The sequence below is a fragment of the Nothobranchius furzeri genome, chromosome 19 (genome assembly GCF_043380555.1).
Source record: "Nothobranchius furzeri strain GRZ-AD chromosome 19, NfurGRZ-RIMD1, whole genome shotgun sequence".
In the NCBI taxonomy this organism is placed as follows: domain Eukaryota; kingdom Metazoa; phylum Chordata; class Actinopteri; order Cyprinodontiformes; family Nothobranchiidae; genus Nothobranchius; species Nothobranchius furzeri.
The window spans coordinates 6853280-6873572 of NC_091759.1; the positions used below are offsets into that span (position 1 = coordinate 6853280).

The 20293-nt window shown below is 41.1% G+C and overlaps 2 protein-coding genes across 3 annotated transcripts; both read left to right on the forward strand.

The window, feature by feature from the left end:
• The first annotated feature begins 2551 nt into the window (after positions 1–2551).
• On the forward strand, positions 2552–12375 carry scamp3 (secretory carrier membrane protein 3). Its single transcript, XM_015973556.3, has 10 exons — positions 2552–2689; positions 2855–2936; positions 3441–3521; positions 7453–7563; positions 8057–8177; positions 8262–8390; positions 9078–9237; positions 9318–9419; positions 9632–9749; positions 11654–12375. The coding sequence occupies exons 2-10, from the start codon at positions 2883–2885 to the stop codon at positions 11786–11788; spliced, it is 1011 nt and encodes a 336-aa protein (XP_015829042.3). The 5' UTR covers positions 2552–2689; positions 2855–2882; the 3' UTR covers positions 11789–12375.
• Positions 12376–12697: 322 nt separating this feature from the next.
• rnf115b (ring finger protein 115b) lies at positions 12698–20061 on the forward strand. 2 transcript variants are annotated; one of them, XM_015973558.3, is made up of 9 exons: positions 12698–12997; positions 14962–15020; positions 15151–15211; positions 15301–15515; positions 17044–17085; positions 17198–17276; positions 17364–17457; positions 17833–17948; positions 19476–20061. In XM_015973558.3, exons 1-9 carry the CDS (start codon positions 12827–12829, stop codon positions 19554–19556), a joined length of 918 nt encoding a protein of 305 aa, XP_015829044.3. In that variant the 5' UTR covers positions 12698–12826; the 3' UTR covers positions 19557–20061. The 2 variants fall into 2 exon arrangements, with proteins under 2 accessions (XP_015829044.3, XP_015829043.3); XM_015973557.3 differs by having other exon boundaries at positions 12700–12997; positions 17017–17085.
• The last annotated feature ends 232 nt before the right edge of the window (positions 20062–20293 follow it).

Sequence of the window (20293 nt, forward strand, 5' to 3'; positions counted from 1 at the left end):
GACATAATGCAATACAGCATGACATGATACAACATGACACGATACAATACAACACAAAGTGATACAATACGATTTGACATGATAGAAAATGACACAGTGTAATACAATACAATGCAATGTGATGAAATACAGTACAAAATAATTCAGTACGATATGATGTGACGCAACACTCGTATCGATGTGATACGATACACCAATTTAGCACAAAGTGATATGGAAGAATATGATACAATATGACGATATATGGTATGATATGATACAATACCATAAGATATGATACAACACAACTATACATGAAACAAAACATATTCTCTAGACAATCTTAAGGAACTAGAATGCCAACAAGTAGACTGAAAAATAAATGGGAAAACAGCCAGAAAATACACTCAAAGATCATCAAAAGTCTCGTGAACTGTTTCAGATCATTTTTAAAGATTACAAGAAAGTCTGGCTCCTTCCTTGCAAAAATATTTGAGGAAAAACAAGGCGTAACTCGTAACTTTTGCACAGAGCTGAACGTGCTAGTCTTGTCACCAGAGGGCATGTTTTGTGGCCTTACAGAAATCCATGTCATTGTGTAAGTTTCAAAACCACAGCTCCCTTTTGCTTTCAGGAAGGGTTTTGAATGTTTCCTCCTCTTTGCGCAATAAGAAAATCACTTTTGCACACTTTCGTTCACATTCAAACACACAGGATGCAAGATTCTACCTTAATTACCTCTTTGACAAATGGTTGTAAGCCTCATTTGAGCAGAGTATGACTGTTCCCATTGAGGTGGCTCATTTTCCGCACACAACTGTTATGCCAGTTCATTCCTCAAGCAGTGATGCCATGGAGCATGAAGATGCTCGATTGGCTGAGGAGGAATGCTGCGGTTTTAGGACCACAGAGGCACTTGATTCCAGTTTAATTTTAGGCCATCTGGACAGATCTTTAAAAGGCACAATAAAAGAAAACGATGAGTCACGGGAGTCAGACAAAAGCTACTAATTGAGACCATAAAGACAAACAAAGCAGAAGTTTATGAAGACGGCTCAAGCTGGCTTTTGCGTCCTTGTGGTTCATCGTAAAAACAGATAAAGAGTTATCAAAATAAATTATTTTATAGAACAAAGGACATTTTCAGCAATATATTTGTTTGATAATTGTTGGGTACATTTTATGGAAGACAAACCAATGTCTCCAGAAGGATTTAATTGTCACACCAGCATTACACATCTAAAAATTCATTTTTATTAAATTAAACCCATGGAAAACAAGCTATTTGTCTTCTGTGATGCCTTAATTTGACCCCGATTTAGGATATGACCTGTAAGAGAAAACTGATGAACAGGTCAGAAGGTTTAGCAGTTTGGTGTGTTTTTGATGAAAACTCATGACTGTCCTCACCCATGTGACCCCATGTGACTTGTAGGGGAAGAGAATGAAAAGGGACCAGACCGGATTTTGAAATGTGCGTAAACTGGTAAAGGTAAAGATGTAAATCTATCCATCTTCTGTTTAACCTGCAGCTCTGGGGTCACAGATGAGAAACTTAAAGCTGCAAACGAGTTGTGTTCAGAGGAGACACGTGTGCAATAATTTACATTTACTGTCAAATTTATACACTTAAAACTATTTATAGACTTGTACCAGTATGGTGAAATGTTAAAATTTCCTGTGACTATGTTAGAGGTTTTTGTTGATACCCATATTTTCAATAAAACACTAAAACACTAAGGTGTTCTTGCTGAGCTTCACACAATTGCATTTTCTAGAAAAACAGTTTTCATTTTTTATTTTTGAAGATCCCAAAATGAAAAAGTGGGACATCTGCTGGACAAAGTTTTAATTACCTTCTTGTCATCAGGATCTGAGGTGTCCTCTAAATTTGTTACATTGGCATAAGGCAGCCAACATATTTTAAAGGTTTCTCAGCTTCACCACACCTGATTTTAATTTGTGAGTAATTGATCAGGTGTGTTGGAGCAGGTGCAACTAAAACTTGTCGGATAGGGGCTCTGGAGGACCACCAGGGTTGGACACATCTGTTGTAACGGGACAAATGAGCTTCATGTAACACTGTCGCATAAGAGCTCTAAGCAGACATTTTCTTTTATGATGTAACCTGGAGTAAGATGTTAAAACTTTCGTAGTTGTATTTTTTGTTAGGGTGATCATTAAAAAGATCATTGCATTTCCCACAACCAGAACCTTTAGTAAAAGCACTTTTGAAAGATCTGTGTAAAACACATTATGTGATAAGAACGTTTTTTAAATGCAAATCTTGCAGAAACAATTGTAAATTCAAACATGAGGAAACATCATTTTTTGCAATATAAGGGCACAGTAAAAAAAAAAAACCTTAAAAAGTAATTTATTTGTTTACTATTTACTACATTAACACTATTACCTTACATGTTCCCTTATGGGCTTCGTGGCTTGTAACCGCTTGCACAAAGCCAAAACTATTTCATAAGTAAAAGCAGTTTTAAAAAAACATCCTTTAATATTTAGGAGAAACTGATGACCACATCCCTCCCATCCCTTGATTCTTTTCTCACATGACTTTGTGCTGCAGCAAAAGTCACGTGGTTGCCTCCTCATTGACACTTCCTGTTCCACGAGAAAAATAATAAATCTCTTCTGCTTTGCGGGTGGCTTCATAGACTTCTGACTAGATTTTTGGCCTTCAGTGCTGACAGAAAAGGTGGGTTTGTTCAGTCGCTGCGTTATTTTGACCGTGGAGGGATGAGCACCGAGCAGCGGGAGCTACTTTTAGCTAGCGTACTGCAAACAGCAGCCGCCCTGTTCGATTTCTGAACCAGAAACTGTCTGTTTGTTAGAAGTAAGCTAACATCTGCTTCTCTGTTAGTGGTGGTCTCCTGGGAACTTCCACCGACATGTCACAATACACAAGCTTTCCCGAACCGACGGAGGACCAGAATCCCTTTCAGGTGGGTGACTTGTACCAACCAACATGTCCGATGTGATAGAAATAAACTTACAGAGGCGGATCTAGGAAGTTGTACAGGAGGGGGCGATCATCGGGGGCGATGCAGGGTGGCAGTGCTGGACCCCCTCATTGAAATGACTGAAAATCTCCAACAAAATAACACAATATCCATTTAAACATTTTATGTCATTATTTATTCTATGAAAACAAAGCAAGTTTGGGTCTAAACAAGAAAATAAATTATTCAACAAAATAAATAAATACACAAAACAAATGAAACATAAAAGAACAAATTCCCTTTCAGGACTGATTTCAGGCCCAGTCAAAAATACGTAGAAGATGGGCATTATTTATTTTAGTCACATCAATTTTACACAACAAACCCACTTGTGGCATTTACTGACAATATAAATGAACTCAGTTTTGACACTTTTGGCTGCTTGCTAAATGAATGTTACTATTGTTTACTACCACTAACTGAACAATACTGCATTTCTTTGTCTAGGACCCTGCAGTGACTCAGCATAGCAACAACACAGGATATGCCACCCTCGACCTGTATAACCCATTTGACAAACCGGCCGGGGTAAGTGACGTATAAAACACACTTTTAAATAGAAACTTGTCATTCTGTTTCAATGTTTATCTTGATGGGCTTATTCTTGTTTGAATAACATGTTCCATGAATGACCAGAATCAGAAAGGTTTTTATTGATAGCTCTTGAAGCAGACAGGCGCATGAGAGTGACGATTGTGATAAACGCAGTCTGAGATCCTGATACTTGCTTATTCATTAAATAAAAGAATGTGGACACATTTCCTTAATTAAATAAAGTTAAATGCCGAAATAAATAAAAAATCATAATTGAGGGTCTTTAATAATAAAAATTTGTCTAAGTTGAAAAGAGCAGCCGCCCTATAGTGGAAGAAACCAATGTCTTCCTATGAAGGTGCGTGGTCTTAAAAGGTGTGGTGACCATACTGAATGGTGTCCAATATCCATTTGCTCATGAGACAAAGGCGGCGCCATTCTTGTGCGCGTTCCAACAGCGGACGCATATTCGAGGTCACGTGAATGACATCTGAGGACTGGGTTTGCGCCCTTACCGCCGTCGCTCGCACCAGAGAACTGGGAGCGACCCATGGAGGGCTGCGCTCGAGGGGCTGGAAAGGCTGATCCGCACCGCGGAGCGTGGTGTCCAAAGATGAAGGACGAGTGGGAGCCGGACTCGTGCACGGGGACGACAAAGTGCCAGTGGATGGAGCTGCGCATGGTCGCGATAGCGCCATGACATCCCGTGCCACCCTACGTTGTGGGGGGAGCAGGATGTGTTGGGCCTGGCAAAAAGCTAGGGCCGGTGCGCAAATGGAGCACACCCTTACAGCTGGCTGTGGATGTGTCATATGATTGACTGCGTGAACATGCAGGTGTGTCGTAGTGCTTGGTGTGGGGAACGTGTGAGGATTCCGCAGAAGATTCTGCAGAGGACTGTAGGATTGTGCTCTCAATGTGACATTTTTTGGGTTTTATTTCAAAACCAAAATCAGAGTTAACATTACAGTCATAAACACACACATCCCCCCAACGAGTCATTTTCATGGTTGCTTTCGGCGAGGTTCTTGCGACTGTGACGGCCAAGACAGTGTCTGCTGGCCCTTTCGAAACAGTTGGCTGCCAACTCTCTGATCCTGCTGAGGTGGAACCGAAGCGGGAGGCCAGCTCTGCGGGGCGGGCGGTGCAGCTGGGCGTCTGTAGTTTCCGCGCCGTTCATCCCATCCTCTGGAGGAACGGCCTGAGTGAGAGGTAGACCGGGGGTGGACCAGGTCTCGAACCGTGGCTGACCGTTGTGCTGTCTTCTGAGCCCTCTCGATGGCACTCCCAAAAATGGGGACCAAACAGAACGTCAGAGGTGATGGGGCCTTCCAGCATCTCCCTGTGCAGGTGTTCGGGAATGGAGGGCAGGGCCTTGAGTCACAAGGCCCGCTGGATAAGGGTCTGCCAGGCAGCAATGCAAGCAGAACCATTGAGTACAGCAGCGCACAGATTGAGAATGGCATCAGCAGTTTTAGTAATGATGGTTTTCGACTCGTCAGGAGCGTCAAGCTCTTCCACCATTTTGGAGGCGCCAAAGGCAAGAAGGGCGATGTTATTTCCTGCAGCGCCGGTCTGGAAGGCACACTGGTGTGCGCGATCGGTGAGCCGCGCCAGCAGATGGTCATGCTTAGAAGCGGGAACTGCTCACTGGCCAGCGAGGTGGTTCTTCGCGCCAAACAATGAGGCCAGGTCCGGCTCCAGTGGAGGAACGGATGGCCAGCCCTGGTCGGAGAAGCCCTCGACTTTGGTAATGGGCGCATATGTGGAAATTGGCGCTTTGAGCTTAGCAGGCATGGAGAAGGCGGCGGACCAGCAGCTCATGGCAGCGGGGAAGCACGGCCCGATGGGGTCTGGACAGCGTGTGTGTTGCCCCGAAAATTCCCGCCAAATCATCTGTTTCAGGCGGAGTCGGTTCTGGCACGGCTAGCCCTTTGCGGACCGCAGCCGTGGAGATGATGGCAGGTAGCTCCTGGAACAGTGCTCTAACTGCTGGCAGGGAGCAGCGAGAAGGAGCAGAGGAACCTGCTGAGGGAGGCTCGTTGACCTCCATGTTGTCCAGGAGGGAAGAAGGGCTATGGCAGCCAGCCTCCTCGTACTCCTCACGGTTGATGTCATCGTCCAGTCGGTTGGAGCCAGCCGGCTCCTGGCCGACGTTGAAAAACTGTAATGCCTTGTCCAGCGAGTACGTGTCAGCCACCGGAAATTCCTCGGCGGCGGAGGTGAAGTACTCAACCCGGCTGGTCTTTTCAGCCACGGGCAGAGCGGCACAAAACGGGCACGAGGCCTGGGGGGTCAAGGCCAGGCCAGCGTGATGAGCCCCGAGACAGACCTCACATTTGACGTGCAGGTCACCGCTGGAGATGCAGCCCATCTGGCAGGCCAGGCAGGTCCTGACGTTGCTGGACATGGTCAGTGAATAGACTTAGGCCTAGTTCACACGTAGCCGTTTTTTTTTTTAAAACGAATATCCGCCCCTCCAAAAACTTGCATCCACACCACCTCGTTTAAAAAAAAAACTCTGTCCACACGTACCCGGATAAATACGTTGTTAAGGACATGCCAGACCTGTAGGCGGAAGTACTTCCCCCGTTCTTAACCTCGTCCTTCGTTTGTGGTCTTCTGCAAGGAGCAGTAATTCCGCTTGCAAAAACAAATGAGTAAGAAGCGCTTGGACAATTGATAAAGCGAGCGCAGCTCTGAGGGCATCCATGCTGTCGGCTAGTGTAAACACAGGTCGCACACGTGATGTCAGCATTTTTTTGTCGCGGAAAGTGACGTTGTGGACCCTAAAACTCCGGTTTTGTCTGTCCAAACGCAGACACCCAAAACGGAGAAAACACAGATCTTCACTTTGGCCGGAGTTTTTAAAAAGATCCGTTTTTGTGTGGATGACAGGCCAAAATGTAGAAAAATATCTACGTTTTGGCAGATCCCCGGCTACGTGTGGACAGGGCCTAATGCTCTTGGATAATTGTTCTTTAATGAAAGCTCTTAAGCTTGGCTTGAAGAGATAACGGAGGCGAACAGTGGAGTCGCACCACTTATATACCCACAGGGGTGCCCACCATTGGTGGGCGTACATTTAAGCTCTTCATGATTGGCTAATGCTGAGATCACCCTTCCAATAGCAGCTAGCTTAAGGGCTAAGACTAGATGAAATAGAACCCTTTAATATGTTTTCTGATTTATTTTAAAAATGAATAATTGGCACCACAAAGCATTTCTTCAAAAATGATTCAAAAAACATGCCACACATCTCACTTTCATGTGACTGAGTTTAGGGTTTTTGTTGCTAGGAAACAGTTCAGGTCCACATCATGTCTTTCCTGCCTGTTTATTAGTGAAAGCTGCAGCAACACAAACTAGGTCTTTGTGGATCTGAAGCACAATGCTCAATGCACGACTTTGTTTTTAGTTCATATTTAATCTTGCTTTGACATAAGGATCCACACGGGTGCTGGTTTGGTGTTAGTGCTTGTCTTGAACTGCTACGTTTCACAGTTAGGTGTCAAAATCACACAGGAGGAGAAAAAATGTGTTACAGAACCTGTGATGTTGGACAGAAAGACGATTTTTAATAAAACAGAAAAAATGCTTGCTAGTGTTTTATAAGTGTTTTTTGTTTTAAATACTTAAAACCAAAACGAGAATTCAGTCCATAAGTGTATAAATAATAATTTATTTAACATAATCGGGTTTAGTCAGGTTTTTTTGTGTAACCAGACAGAAATACCATAATATTTATGTGAAAATACATTTTTCTTATTTGAATTTGTGAAATGACTCCTAATGGAATTCTCCACAAACGTTTGTAGCTTTCTCGTTCATTTTCATCCCCAAATGTTAATGAATTCCTTAATTTATTTTTGTTTCAGGTCATTCATTAAACTAATTAATGTTTTTCAACTGAACCGTTTTACAGCCACCGCCTCCGTATGAATCCTCTTCTCCACCTCCACCTCCACCTGCACTAACACCACCTAGCAGAACCACCCCCACCGAGCCCCGCAACTATGGCTCCTATAACTCCCAGGTATTTTTGCCGCAAAGTTGAGGTCAACAAGTGTTCATCCTTCTGGAATAGATTTTAATATGCAGCTAAAGATGGTATTAGATTATTCTGCCCTCATATTGATTAGATAACCATCATCTCACAACAGGGCCAGCCCAAGCCATTTTCAGGGCCTAAACTGGTTTTCCTTTTGCTTCCACCCCCTGGCATTCCAACTATTCAAAGCACCAAATAGTTCCCGAGCGCAGCCACCGCTGCAGCTCACTGCTCCCCACAGGGATGGGTCAACATAGAATTAAACATAGAATTGTTAAAATACATCGCTTTACTTCTGTCGGTGGCCAGGAAGTAACAGGAGGTGCCCCTTCTGGTAGGATTTCAAAATAAAATGAACTGCATAAAATACCCTAGAGAACAAATGACTATAGGTACCTTTTTAACCCTATGTATATATCTGGGGTGGCTCTCCTTTATCTGAATGTACTCTCATCTGTCTGCTCTTTAATTGTGTAAGCCTGCAGTCAGTGCAACCACAGCTGAGCTCCTGAGGAAGCAGGAGGAGCTGGAGAGGAAAGCCCAGGAGCTGGAGAGGAGAGAGCGGGAGCTGCAATCCCACAGCCTCGGACCCGGAGCCAGTAAGAGCTGGAGTGAAGAGAACGGCATTAATCAGTAATCAGAGTGAACTGTAGGCTGAAAAATCCACCTATCTCTTTCTTCAGCTCGACAGAATAACTGGCCCCCGCTGCCTTCCTTCTGCCCCGTGGGTCCCTGCTTCTACCAGGACATCAGTGTGGAGATCAGTCAGCGCTTCCAGCGGATCGTCACCTTCATGTACTACTTTTGGTTGTGTGAGTCCCAAAGTTCCTGGAGCATCAGCATCATGCTGCAGCTCTTCGGCGGCGGTGGGGGGTGGGGGTGTTATCAGAAGTGAAAGCGATTTTCACTCAGAGAGTTAGGAGGGGGTGTTTGTTCCTCCCTGCCATTGCCAGAGTCCATTTGTACAAAACTCTTACTTCACCGCAAGGCTGAGCTCTTGGAGGCCATCTTACTTTAGGAAAAGAATCACTAGAATTGATTAAAAGGAAGATTTTCTTCTCTTGTCTTCATTTAAAGCACATTTGAAGGTGCTTAAAGTCATACGCTGTCCTTTTTTCTACAAATCTAATGTTTCATTGCTAATTCAAACACTCGTCAGCACCAACTTTGGAGGATACTTTTATAGTTGTGAATAATAATGATGACAAATATTTTTCCCACCTTATAAATGTAAATTTTTATTTATTTATTTATTTATTTTTACTAAAATAGTTTAAAACGCACAGGAATTGTTATCAAAAAGACTTTGTTCTGGTTGAGATCTGACCCGAGGACAACAAAAGCTAATAAATAATGTCTGATGGCAACATCTAGTTTTCTTTCTTGGGTCAGATGAGTGACTTGGTTTTAGTTTATCTGTGTTTTCATCCTCTCTTTTAAAACTGTATCTCTTTAATAACTGTTTCTGATATATGTTTGTTATTTTTTCCAACACGTAGTCTGCACCTTCACACTTGGCATCAACCTGATCTCCTCCTTGGCCTTGTTCTGTGTGGACAGCACTTCTGGTTCTGGTTTTGGCCTCGCCATCCTCTGGGCCCTCCTCTTCACGCCCTGCTCTTTCGTCTGCTGGTATCGACCCGTGTACAAGGCCTTCAGGTGAATACCTCCGTCTCATTCTCTGCTGATTAAACGTAAGAAGGTCACTTCATTCAGCAATATTTTCTCCCCTCTGGTAGGAGTGACAGCTCCTTCAACTTCTTCGTCTTCTTCTTCATTTTCTTTGTCCAAGTGGGCATCTTTATCATCATGACCATCGGCATTCCTGGATCGGGATTCAGGTATGACTGATGAATAAAACATCAAAAACTAGATTTAGACTGTTGTTGTTGCTAACTCTTTTTGTCAGAATAATGTTGGTAAATATGGTTTTCTTTATTTAATAGACATTTTTGTTGCTATGTTTGTATTTATTGTTTCCATGCAGCATTCCAAGTAAACCAAGTCTATTTAAATTGTGTTCTTTTACATTACCCTCTCTCCTTTCCTTTAGTGGTTGGATTGTGAGCCTGGCTGCTCTTCGTAACAGTAAAGCTGTTGGTATCATCATGATTTTAAATTCCATCCTCCTTACCGCTCAGGCTGCTATGGGGGTGGTCCTGATGAAGAAGGTCAGTTTTTGGTGCAAACTCACAGCTGGTGTTGCCAGTTTAGCGCTGTATGTGCCACATCAGTCCTATTGTAAGTCCTACATCAGAAGCCTGCAGCCTTTACAAGTCCAACAGTGGCGCGGCCAGAAATTTTTCATAGGGGGGCCAGTGGCAATTTTGAGGTGGCCTATCAAATTGGTCCGTGTTGCAACTTTGGGAGTTTTTACTCCTTTGCGCCTTTTATTCTTTTTCAATAAAAAAAGACCTATGCATGCAACACGTTTGCATCAAAAATGAGAAACACAAACATTTCAGAAAAAAGACAAAAGTTCAAAAAGTTATTTTGGTTATTGTTTAAGAATTTTAAAATGGTTTAATCAGCATGTTTCTGTTTCAACAAAAATCCATCCATTTTCAGCCGCTTATCCGGATTGGATAAGCAGCTGAAAAAATATCCACAAAAACTATTAGGGTTTCTATTTGTTTTTAAATGTTGAGCCTCAGTTACATACATTTAAATATTTCACCCCCTGAGACCTTTGGTGTGCTGTTACAGAGTAGTTGACTCTCATTACTGGAAACACAATTACAAATTTTAAATAAAATAAAAATTTAAATTAAATGTTGTCAAATTTCCAAAAAAATAAAAGTAAACAAAAAAGTGTTCAAATTAAGTCCAACATCAAGTGTCTGTAAATAACAAAAAGGTCTAATTTGAAGGGAAAAAAATGTTGTAGTGAAAGGGGCCAATCTCCCAAGTGGACACAGCCCTAGGAGGTTAAAATGTGATTCATTAAAACAAATTATTCAAATTTTATTAAACTAAAATTATTTATTGGCTTTAATATTAATGTCTTGATTAAAGAAGATGAATGTATGGGTTGTGTGAACATGAACACAAATTATTAAGGGGGGGGGGGGGGGGGGGGTTACCTGGAGGCCAGTGGGGTGGCCAGCAATTTTCCAGAAGTGGCCATTGCCACCTTTGGCCACCTCTTGGTGGCGCCACTGCGATCCAAAAAGCTCTCAGGCCCTTGAAGTTAAAATAGGATAAATCTGCATCTGTTTTGATTTAAAAAATTTTTGAAATTCCAAAGAAGAGGATCAGGGCCACTGAAAATAAGTTCCCCCCCCCCCCCCCCACACACACACACACACACATATTTCTAAGAATAATTTGAAAATTCTGAGAAAGAAATCAGAATTGTGAGAATAAAATCATGATTGTGACCTTTTTTGAGAAAAGAGTCATATAACTCAATTATATTTTTACTATTCTGTATGTTGGTTTAATCAATGGGTCAAAATTTTAGTTTTGGGGTTTAAAATCAAAAAGAGTATGGATGTATTTCAGTGGGATGTTGATGTTTGTAGAAGATAATGGAAAAAAACCTAAAACAAATGGATCTAAAAACATTAGTAGTATTTTAGTGTCAGTCAATACAATTATTCCATGAAAAAAACTGAAAAGCTGCATAAACCTGCATGCTTTCAAAAGTTACATCTATATTTAGAAAGATGTGAGTTGGTTTATTTCTCATGGATAGCCAAAGAGATTAAAAGTCATTGTAGAAGAACCAGTGTGCCACTTAAATTAACAGGATAATTAGATTTATATCATAAAATAAACAGTCCTCATGATTAAAAATACATGTTAAGTCAATTAAAGATGCCCTCGTGTGAATAAAGTTGTATTTATGTAAATGTTGCATCATAAATGTAGGCATATTTTTAAGGTATATATTTATTTTTCCCCTAAGAGGCTCCAATCTTTGTCTTGTGATCAAATACTCATTAAAGAACTGCTTAAAAAAAACTGAACGTCAGGTTGTGGGTATTTTTTTTTTGCTATCGGTGTTCGGAAAATGAAAATGAATTACTTCACGTATTTCAATGGTAACACACTATTCTGCTCTCTGCTCCAGATCCACAGTATGTACAGGCAAACAGATGCCAGCTTTCAGAAGGCCCAGGCTGAGTTTGCCACCGATTTCATGTCCAATCAGGCTGTGCGTCAAGCAGCTGCCTCTGCTGCCCAGGGGGCCTTCACCAAACCTTGATGGGGACAGATGAAGGATGGGGAGGGGGCTGTCCGCTTGATTAAGTATGCTTTATGGGAGGAGCCAAGTCTTACTTAATTACCTTCTAGGCATGTCTAACTTTGAAAAGTGTACATGACAAGATGCCGAATTTGCCAAATGGAAATAACCAAATCAAAAAGCCTTTGCATTGGTGTAGCTGTAAAAAGTGTCTGTGAATGCAGGGAAAACCTTGTTATTTTGTATTATTCGTACACCACTTTTTAAATTAACTTTGATCCTGTGTTGAAGGAAAAATGCAAAAAATGGGATCTTCACTCTGAAGTAATGCTAATGTAACATTTGGCCCATAATCGAGAGGCTTAACCTAAGAAAGCACGTTGTTTTTGCTTTTTGCTAATCTGTGAACTAACCAGTTATTTCATCCATACAAATGAGCACCCGTATTTACTGTAATGTCAAATCTCATGCTGTAAAGATTATGAACAAATGTTTGTTTTTTTCCAGTATCCATGACAGTTTTGTTTGTATTTCTTGTGGTTGTTAAGAGTAATAACAAATATCTATCTTGGTTAGAAGAATTAAAGAAATACAGTCATGCTTTCGCAGTTTGCTGCCGATGTCGTTGGTTTATCTGAGTGGCAAAACAATGTTTTTTAAGATTATTTATGAATTTTGTTGTGCGTGTGCTTTAAAAATGGAAATCTTATTCCTTTTTAAAGGCTAAATCCCATTACATCGCTGTCACGTGACCTGGGAGTGAGTTGCTAGGAAACGGAGTTGATTGGATTTTTAGATTTGGAACGCTTATCTAACTTTAGCTGAATGCTAATGCTAAAAATAATAGCTTTAAACGATTAAAAATGTCTTTTTTTTGTTTTTGGTGACGACTAAAACGTTGGAAATTATATAATTCTTGCTGAGGGTTAAGTTTTTTATTTTTATTTTATCTAATTTTGATTAGGACTGTTTAAAGAGCTATGCTAACGTGATAGTTTATCACGTGACGCTTCCATCGACTATTTTGAGTAGCTTTATCAGACAGCCCTGGGATTACTCATGGTTCATTGGTTTGATTTCCTGACTTGTCAAACCCTCCTTGAGACTTTTATGGGCTGCCGCAGCTTTGTCGGACTGCTTTTCACCGTGAAGATGGCGGAGGCTGGGAACGCACCACAACACCAGTTTTACTGTCACTATTGTAAATGTGAGACTAATCCCAAACTACCGGTGAGTGTTTTTGGAGAGTGTTATTTACTCACGTGATCAGACAACTACAGCGAGGAATTACACATTTCACAACGCTGTCGTCTATATAATATCGTTACTTATTACCACATTTGTAGTACCGGGGATTCTTTAAGTCGTATTTATGGGCTTTATGTTTTTGATCGTATGAGCAGCATGTGCTAAACTGTTAAGTTAAAGACTGCGAGTAAAACTTTGGCAATTCACTTGGCCATTTTTAGAAACACCACTTCTGGTTCCAGTTGTCTGCTGTCAACTGTGTGAGTGGATCAAGTGTATGGCAAGCCGATTCATCATAAAACAAGTGGTTAACATTCTTTTTTTGTCAAAAGTACTGTTTGAGTTATGAGATTGCCGCTAAAGATATTCATATTTATGACCCCAAGTTGTGATTATGAGACTCAAAATCCTAATTATGACTTGAAAGGTTATGAATATAATCATATCTTCAAAAGTCATAATTAGGGGTAGACCGATATATCATGCTGGTATTTACCGTATTTTTTTATACATCGATATCAGCCAATATGTGTCCTTTGTAAAGCTGATTTAAAGTCAGGCATATCCTCGAGTAGCCTGGTGCAGTTGCAGAATTTAAGTTAAATGTATTTTTACATTAATAACATCTGCAAAATAAATACTCATAACTAACTTTATTTAGGTGTCCGACTTTAACACTGAGAAGTGCATGTTAAGATTTAAAGGCACAGTTAGCAGTTTTGCTTTCTTTTAGCACCCCCTAGTGTCCAGTTTTAATAATCTGTGGTCAAAGCAAAACTGAAACCTATCTCCTCACCATGCGTTCGTCTTTTTAACACCTTAATCAAACTGATGAAATTCCTCCTCAGCCTTCATTAGTGTCTACAAGAGTCATTCCTCACCAAAATAAAAAAAATCAGCTGTGTTTACAGTGTAAAACAAGCAGGAAACGTACTGGAAACAGACTGCAGTGCCAGGTATGTAAGCCCAATTTTTTCTAAGTGTAACAGGTGCTGGTACTCTGAAGTTGCAAGTGCAATATTCTGGCCACAGAGGGCGGTGGGAGTGACATTTCATTAACCCTGTAAAGGGTCATTTTAGCACATACTGGCTCATGAAAATAATTTTAAAAAGTGAAAAAGTTGAATAGTATCCCTTTAACAGTTAGTTAACTTTAGAGTTCAAAAACTGATTCAGCTTTAGAAATTTTGTGCATCAACTAATGTTATTAGTGACATTTTAGCATGAAAATAAGGTGATAAATGTCTCGATATCAGCCACAAAAATTGGCCCATAAAAAATCACCATTGCATAGCAGCCATTGGCTCACCATATTTCCTACCTATCAGCATTGATATTGGCTATGGAAAAACCAATATCAGTCAAACTCTAATCATAATAAAGGTCTTGACTCCTACTTTGAAAGTCAGTTATAATTATGCAATGGAAAGTCATAATTGTGATTTTCAAATTCATATTTAAAAGATAGTAAATTATCGAAATATTTTTTAATTCAATACGACTATTTTCTGGTTGTAATTTTAAGAATAAATGGCTATCTGTATCACATTTTTATGTATATGAGGGTCCTAATGATCACAGTTTGTATAATAAAAGACGTGTGACAGGATGAGTGTCCTGTCACTGCACCCCAATCATGCGCCCTGACCACTTGGCCACGGGGATATCCCTTTGGCTGACTGGGTTAGCGAGCGTGACTCTCACCGATGAGTCTGGGGATCAAATCCCGCCTGGGCCCTCGCCTCTCCACCTTGCCACGCATATAGAAGACCATATGACATTGGAAATCATATAAATTATTTTAAACCCCGGTATTGTGGTTTCGAATGCCAATAAAATAAAAATAATGAATTTCAAACTCACGAAAATGACTGCATCTCTCACAAAAAAGTAATGAAACGCAATGAAAATATTTCTAAAGGTGATTCCCCCCCCTCCCCCTACAGGATTTGGTTTGTCCTGCATGCAAGTCTGGCTTTATTGAGGAGGTGCCAGCCAATTCCAGGTACAGATCATTCTTTATAATAAAATCAGAGGATGCATCTAAATCTAAAACTGTTTAATCTATTTAAGGTTATGTTGTTTCTAAAAAAAACATTTTCATATTTATCTGATTTATTCATTTACTTCTCTAGCCTTCTGCGGGACAGCACGGCATCAGTAGAGAGTGACAATTCAAGCTCGTTGCTCTCAGATGTATGTGAAACTAATCCCACTTTAATAAAACACTCTTCTGTCTCTCAGGTCAGTGTTGGACAACTAATGTTCTCCGATCTCTGTCCAAGTTATTTCAGCTGCTGTTCATAGAGAATTCTGCTCGGCTGTCGAGTCCGTCCTCCACCGAGTCTGATTGGACTGATGCTGAGGAGGAATATGCGGGTCAGAACGATACTTTTTCACCGTCTGCAGTCGCCACAGAGCGAGAAGAGCAGGAGGAGTCATCCTCCGTCTCTGAGGGGGAGACTGCCTCTAGTCCTGAGGAAAACAACTCAATGGATGGGTGTGTGTTTATTAAACAGTAAAAAAAAATTCTATCTATCTAGAGTTCATTACAGCCATGAATTTTTGTCCTATTAGCCACAGAAAGGAATTACAGGTGAAACTCTAAAAATTTGAATATGGTGAAAAAGTTCATTTATTTCAGTAGTTCCACTTAAAAGGTGAAACTAATACATCAGGTAGACTCGTTACACGCAAGGCGACAAATTTTAAGCTTTGTTATAATTGTGATGATTATGTCTCACAGTTTATGAAAACCCCAAATTCATAACCTAGACTCAAAGGTGTCACGATCTAATCTGATAATGAATCCAAAACATCCGCAAAGGGTTCCTGAGCCTTTAAATGGTCTCGCAGTCCAAGAGGAATTACTGAACTAAATGAACCTGTAGATGAGAAAATGATCAGGTCAGAAAAAGCCAGTCTTTTCCACGTCACAGGGAAAATTAGCATTCACAGCCTTGCCCACCTTGACTTGCGATCGCCCACGGGAAGGAGAGGGCAGAGCAAGTCTCAGCTAGTAGAAGCTAACCATTAGCAACTCCACAACATGGCAGAACGCGTTTGGGCTTGTGTTATTTGCAGGGATAACACATCAAATTAGCATTTTTTACTCAAGAAAGAAGAACAAAGGAAGGCAGGGGAAGAGTTGCATTGCTGTTAGTCAATCAGAGGCAAGGTGTTTGCATATCATAAATAATAAGGAGTAAGACTTGTAATCCCATCACCCCACACACATTCCCCCGATAAACTTATCCCCCCTGTAAGAGGAGCATGAGAGCTTCTTTTCCATGGAAAGCAATTCTCAAGGCATTCATTCACATTAGAAACTAGGGTGTGTATTGGCAAAAATACAATATATTAGGGATGTGTATTGGTGAAATTCTGGCGATAAGATTCTTATCACGATACAGGGGAGACGATACGATATATCACGATATATTGCGATACATTCAGTCGGACGATGTTAGCGATTTTTTTTAGGAAAATTTTGTAGGAAAATTCAATAAACGGTCCAAACTGGTACTTAACATGATTAACATGAGATATCTGAACCATAACAGAGGGATTTACATTTCAGTGGTGGAAACAAACTCCATTGCACACTACTGCTGACTAGAGGACGGCATTTGATTTGCACAAAAAAAAGAAAATACACAAATGTTTGCACGTAATTTCTTCCAAAAAAATTGATACACAGCTTTTGAACATCGATATATCGCAGGAAAATATATTGCGATATATTGCTATATCGATATTTTCTTACATTACTACAACATATATCACATTACAGGGGAGATTATATGATATATTGCAATACTAAAAGCCAGACAACATTTCCAAATATAGTAAATGTTTGCGCGATAAAGAAATATCTCGATTTTTAAATGTATCAATAATTTCTTAGATCCCTATTAGACACCAGAGCAAATAATGTAAATAACGAGTGAATGGGGCTTTAAATCTAACACAGTTGTTTTGGGTTTCTCATTCTTTCCAAGCATCATGCATCAGTTTTTATCTGACAGTTTTGCGAACAACGGAAGTCCTGGTGCTGGACCAACTTCACTGTAAGCACATCTTTAAAAATATATGACTCATGTCATTTACTTTTCTTTTGACTCTGATGGTACGTGGAACCCATCTTCTCTTTCCCTCTGCTGTCGTCGGTTTGCCTCTCAGATCCAGCATGCTACAGATGTACTCAAACCCAGAAGACTACGCGTGGGGTCTGGGAGGTCTCGACACGGTCGTCACTGAGGTCAGCGGTAGCAGGAGTACTGATCATGAAGAATTCTGTTTACAGACTCATTTTTGTTCCACGTGATGCCTTTTTTCACTCGTTCAGTTACTTGGACAGTTGGAGAACACAGGCCCGGCCCCAGCAACGCAGGAGGAGATCTCTTCCCTGCCAACAGTTTGCATCTCTCAAGAACAGATAGGTGGGAATCCTAGTGGGTCATGTAGTAAATGTTGTCCTGTGACCACTGAAATATATGTCTCTTAGAGACTAATTTGAATCGTTCTTTAATACTTTATAGTTTTTATTCTAAAGAATTTTTTTTAAATTTTTGGGCATTCTTGAGCTGTTTTCTTTACTCTGACCCATGAATCATTATAAAAGTATTAGCCAGGAAAACATGCTGTAAATGTATGGTTTGTTGTTTTGCTTCATCTCAACTCGTCCTAACCCCAGGCCACATTAAAACCACATCTATGAGCCATGGGTTTGCATAAAAATCATGAATTTGGACAAAGCAAACTACTAATAAAAAGGAGACCATTTGTGTGTAAAAGATTATTTTCTTCTCTTTCAGACTGCCGACTAGGATGTCCAGTTTGCAGGGAGGAATATTCTTCAGGAGAATCTGTCAGGAAGCTTCCCTGCCTCCATTTCTTCCACGATGAATGTATAGTGCCTTGGCTGAAGCTGGTAAGCATTAGAAATCATTAAAGAGCAAGTCACCCCCAAATCAACTTGTTTTTTTTGATAAACTATATAAATGTGTGTCTAATCGTGCTGCAGACACGTGTAGTTAATCAGAATCAGAAAGAATTTTATTGCCAGCGCTCCAGCGATCCAGAGCATAGGAACTAGACTCCACAGAACAGCCTGACCAAGATTACACACACACATATAGACAGGACAGATACAGGCAGACCACGAGAGCAGCCATAACGGCGCTCATTTCAATAGATGAAGAGGGGATTACATGAGGAGAGTTCGGGGAGGGAGAAAAAGGCATTAACAGAGTTACACCGGCTGGGTGTAGCTCTACTATGCAAAAAACCACCTCTACATATAAGCACGAACGTCACAGTTCACAACATGAGACCCAGTAGGTAGGGGGGAGGGGCTGGGACCCTGGTTTCCTCAGCGGGAGCAGCCTGTGTGGCGCTCGTCCAACTGAATCCACAGGTGGGTGGGAGATCATGGGAAAGCACAGAGCACAGTGAATGCCTTCAACTTGATGACCTCGATGTGGAGACCACAATCTGAAGGCGGGAGGGTAGGTAGGGTTTCACAGCATTTGTCTGCATTCCTTCCATCGTGGGGTTTTTTTGCACGCAACTCCAAGGCTGCTTATGGCGTCAGATTGGATAACAGAACTTTGTTTGGGTCAGGCAGAGATAATTTTCCTCTCTGCCTTAAAGTCTGTATTGATCATTCAAATCCTCCAGTGAAGCCAATTCGGTGATTAAACATCTCCACACCGTCCGCTGACCCTCTCCGAGATGACATCCATTTTGCGCACTAAGACCGGTAACGCAGCTAAGACGTCCAGCTTGCGATTCACCTCGAGTAATGTCCCAGTCTGTGAGGTCTCCGCCCGGACGGTGCTGTCCATGGTTGCGGGTCGCCCTCCAATCGCTCCCGTCATCCCAATTTTTCGGAAAACCAGATATCCTCCCACTCCAATCAGTAGAAATCCAGTGATCATCAGGCCAAATATCCACACATCTTCGACGTCCTCAATGGACAGCTGAGAGAGACAGATGACATTCCACTTCTTCCAGGAATCGAGCATATATACCGCTGCGTGTGTCCCGTGAGGGCAAGCGCGAGCCCCCTAGTTCATTCTCATCGTAGAAAATAGTTTTGTACTTTAGTGCATTTTAGTTAAAATTGTAATTTTCTGCCTAAAACTGTCAGTGTTGTGCCATTGTCAGGTGAAAACTCTGCACTGCATTAGAATTTGAATCTGCCACCGCTATTGGCTAAGAGGTATGCTATGATGTAAACTGGTCCTTATGATGTCACAATGCCGTTGTGAGCCTGTGTGTGTGTGTGTATTTGTTAGCGGCTCCGCCCTCTCGGTCTGCTAGGCAACAGCATTTGTTACATTTTTCAAACATGAAGAGGGAGTGAAGTAAGTGTCTTGTAGGGGGTGACTTGCTCTTTAAATCCTTTGTTGGTTATATTTTGAAGCTGATTAACACAATTCCTTCCCCCTCACAGCACAATTCTTGCCCAGTGTGCCGCAAAAGTCTTGATGGCGTTGACAACAGCCTCCCACCCACATCGGAGCCCCCAGAATAGTGATCTGTCAGAGCAACAGGAGAGGCAGGCGATACGGGAAGAGTCATTGACTTCATCTTCTTGAATGTTTTTTCTTTTCTTTTCTTTTTTTCTAACAGCCACTCATGTCAGATCAGCAGCTTTTAGATAAAATGCCTCACACTGTCATTACGATCACCTTCAGAGCTCATGTCGGTCACTTGTCTCTGCAAAGGACGCTCGTGTTTTCTGCTACAACCTAACCAGTACTTCACGCCAAACCACTCAGATGGATTGCTAGCAAGATTCAGAAGAGATTTGCGCTTTTTTCCCCCACTATGCCACCCTCTAAAGCAGTTTTCTGAATGACTGGCCTTTAAGCCGTAATGTAATCTCCACTGAGGTGCAAGGGGCTGTCAAAATGACAGAATCCCTCAGTTATGAAGAAACATCTTTTGATTATTGTCTTAGTAAGACAGTGTTGGTGTTTTTGTTGACTTTTCATCAACATAAAGCTGCTAATAAAGCTTCACACACACCTTCTGTACATATGTTTGTCTTTCTAATTACCAGAAATAGAATAAAGGTCTCTTCATTCAGGAAAGTACAATTTAATGAAACAGAATAAGTCAACAAAAAAGATTTAAAGTCAAATTTATATAAAAAGGTATCTGATTTGAACAGAAACGTCATAAAAATAACTAATCAACCAACCTTCTAAATGGAGAAACAGTATATTTTGCACTGAGAGCTGCTCATATAAAACGACCCTTAGAGGC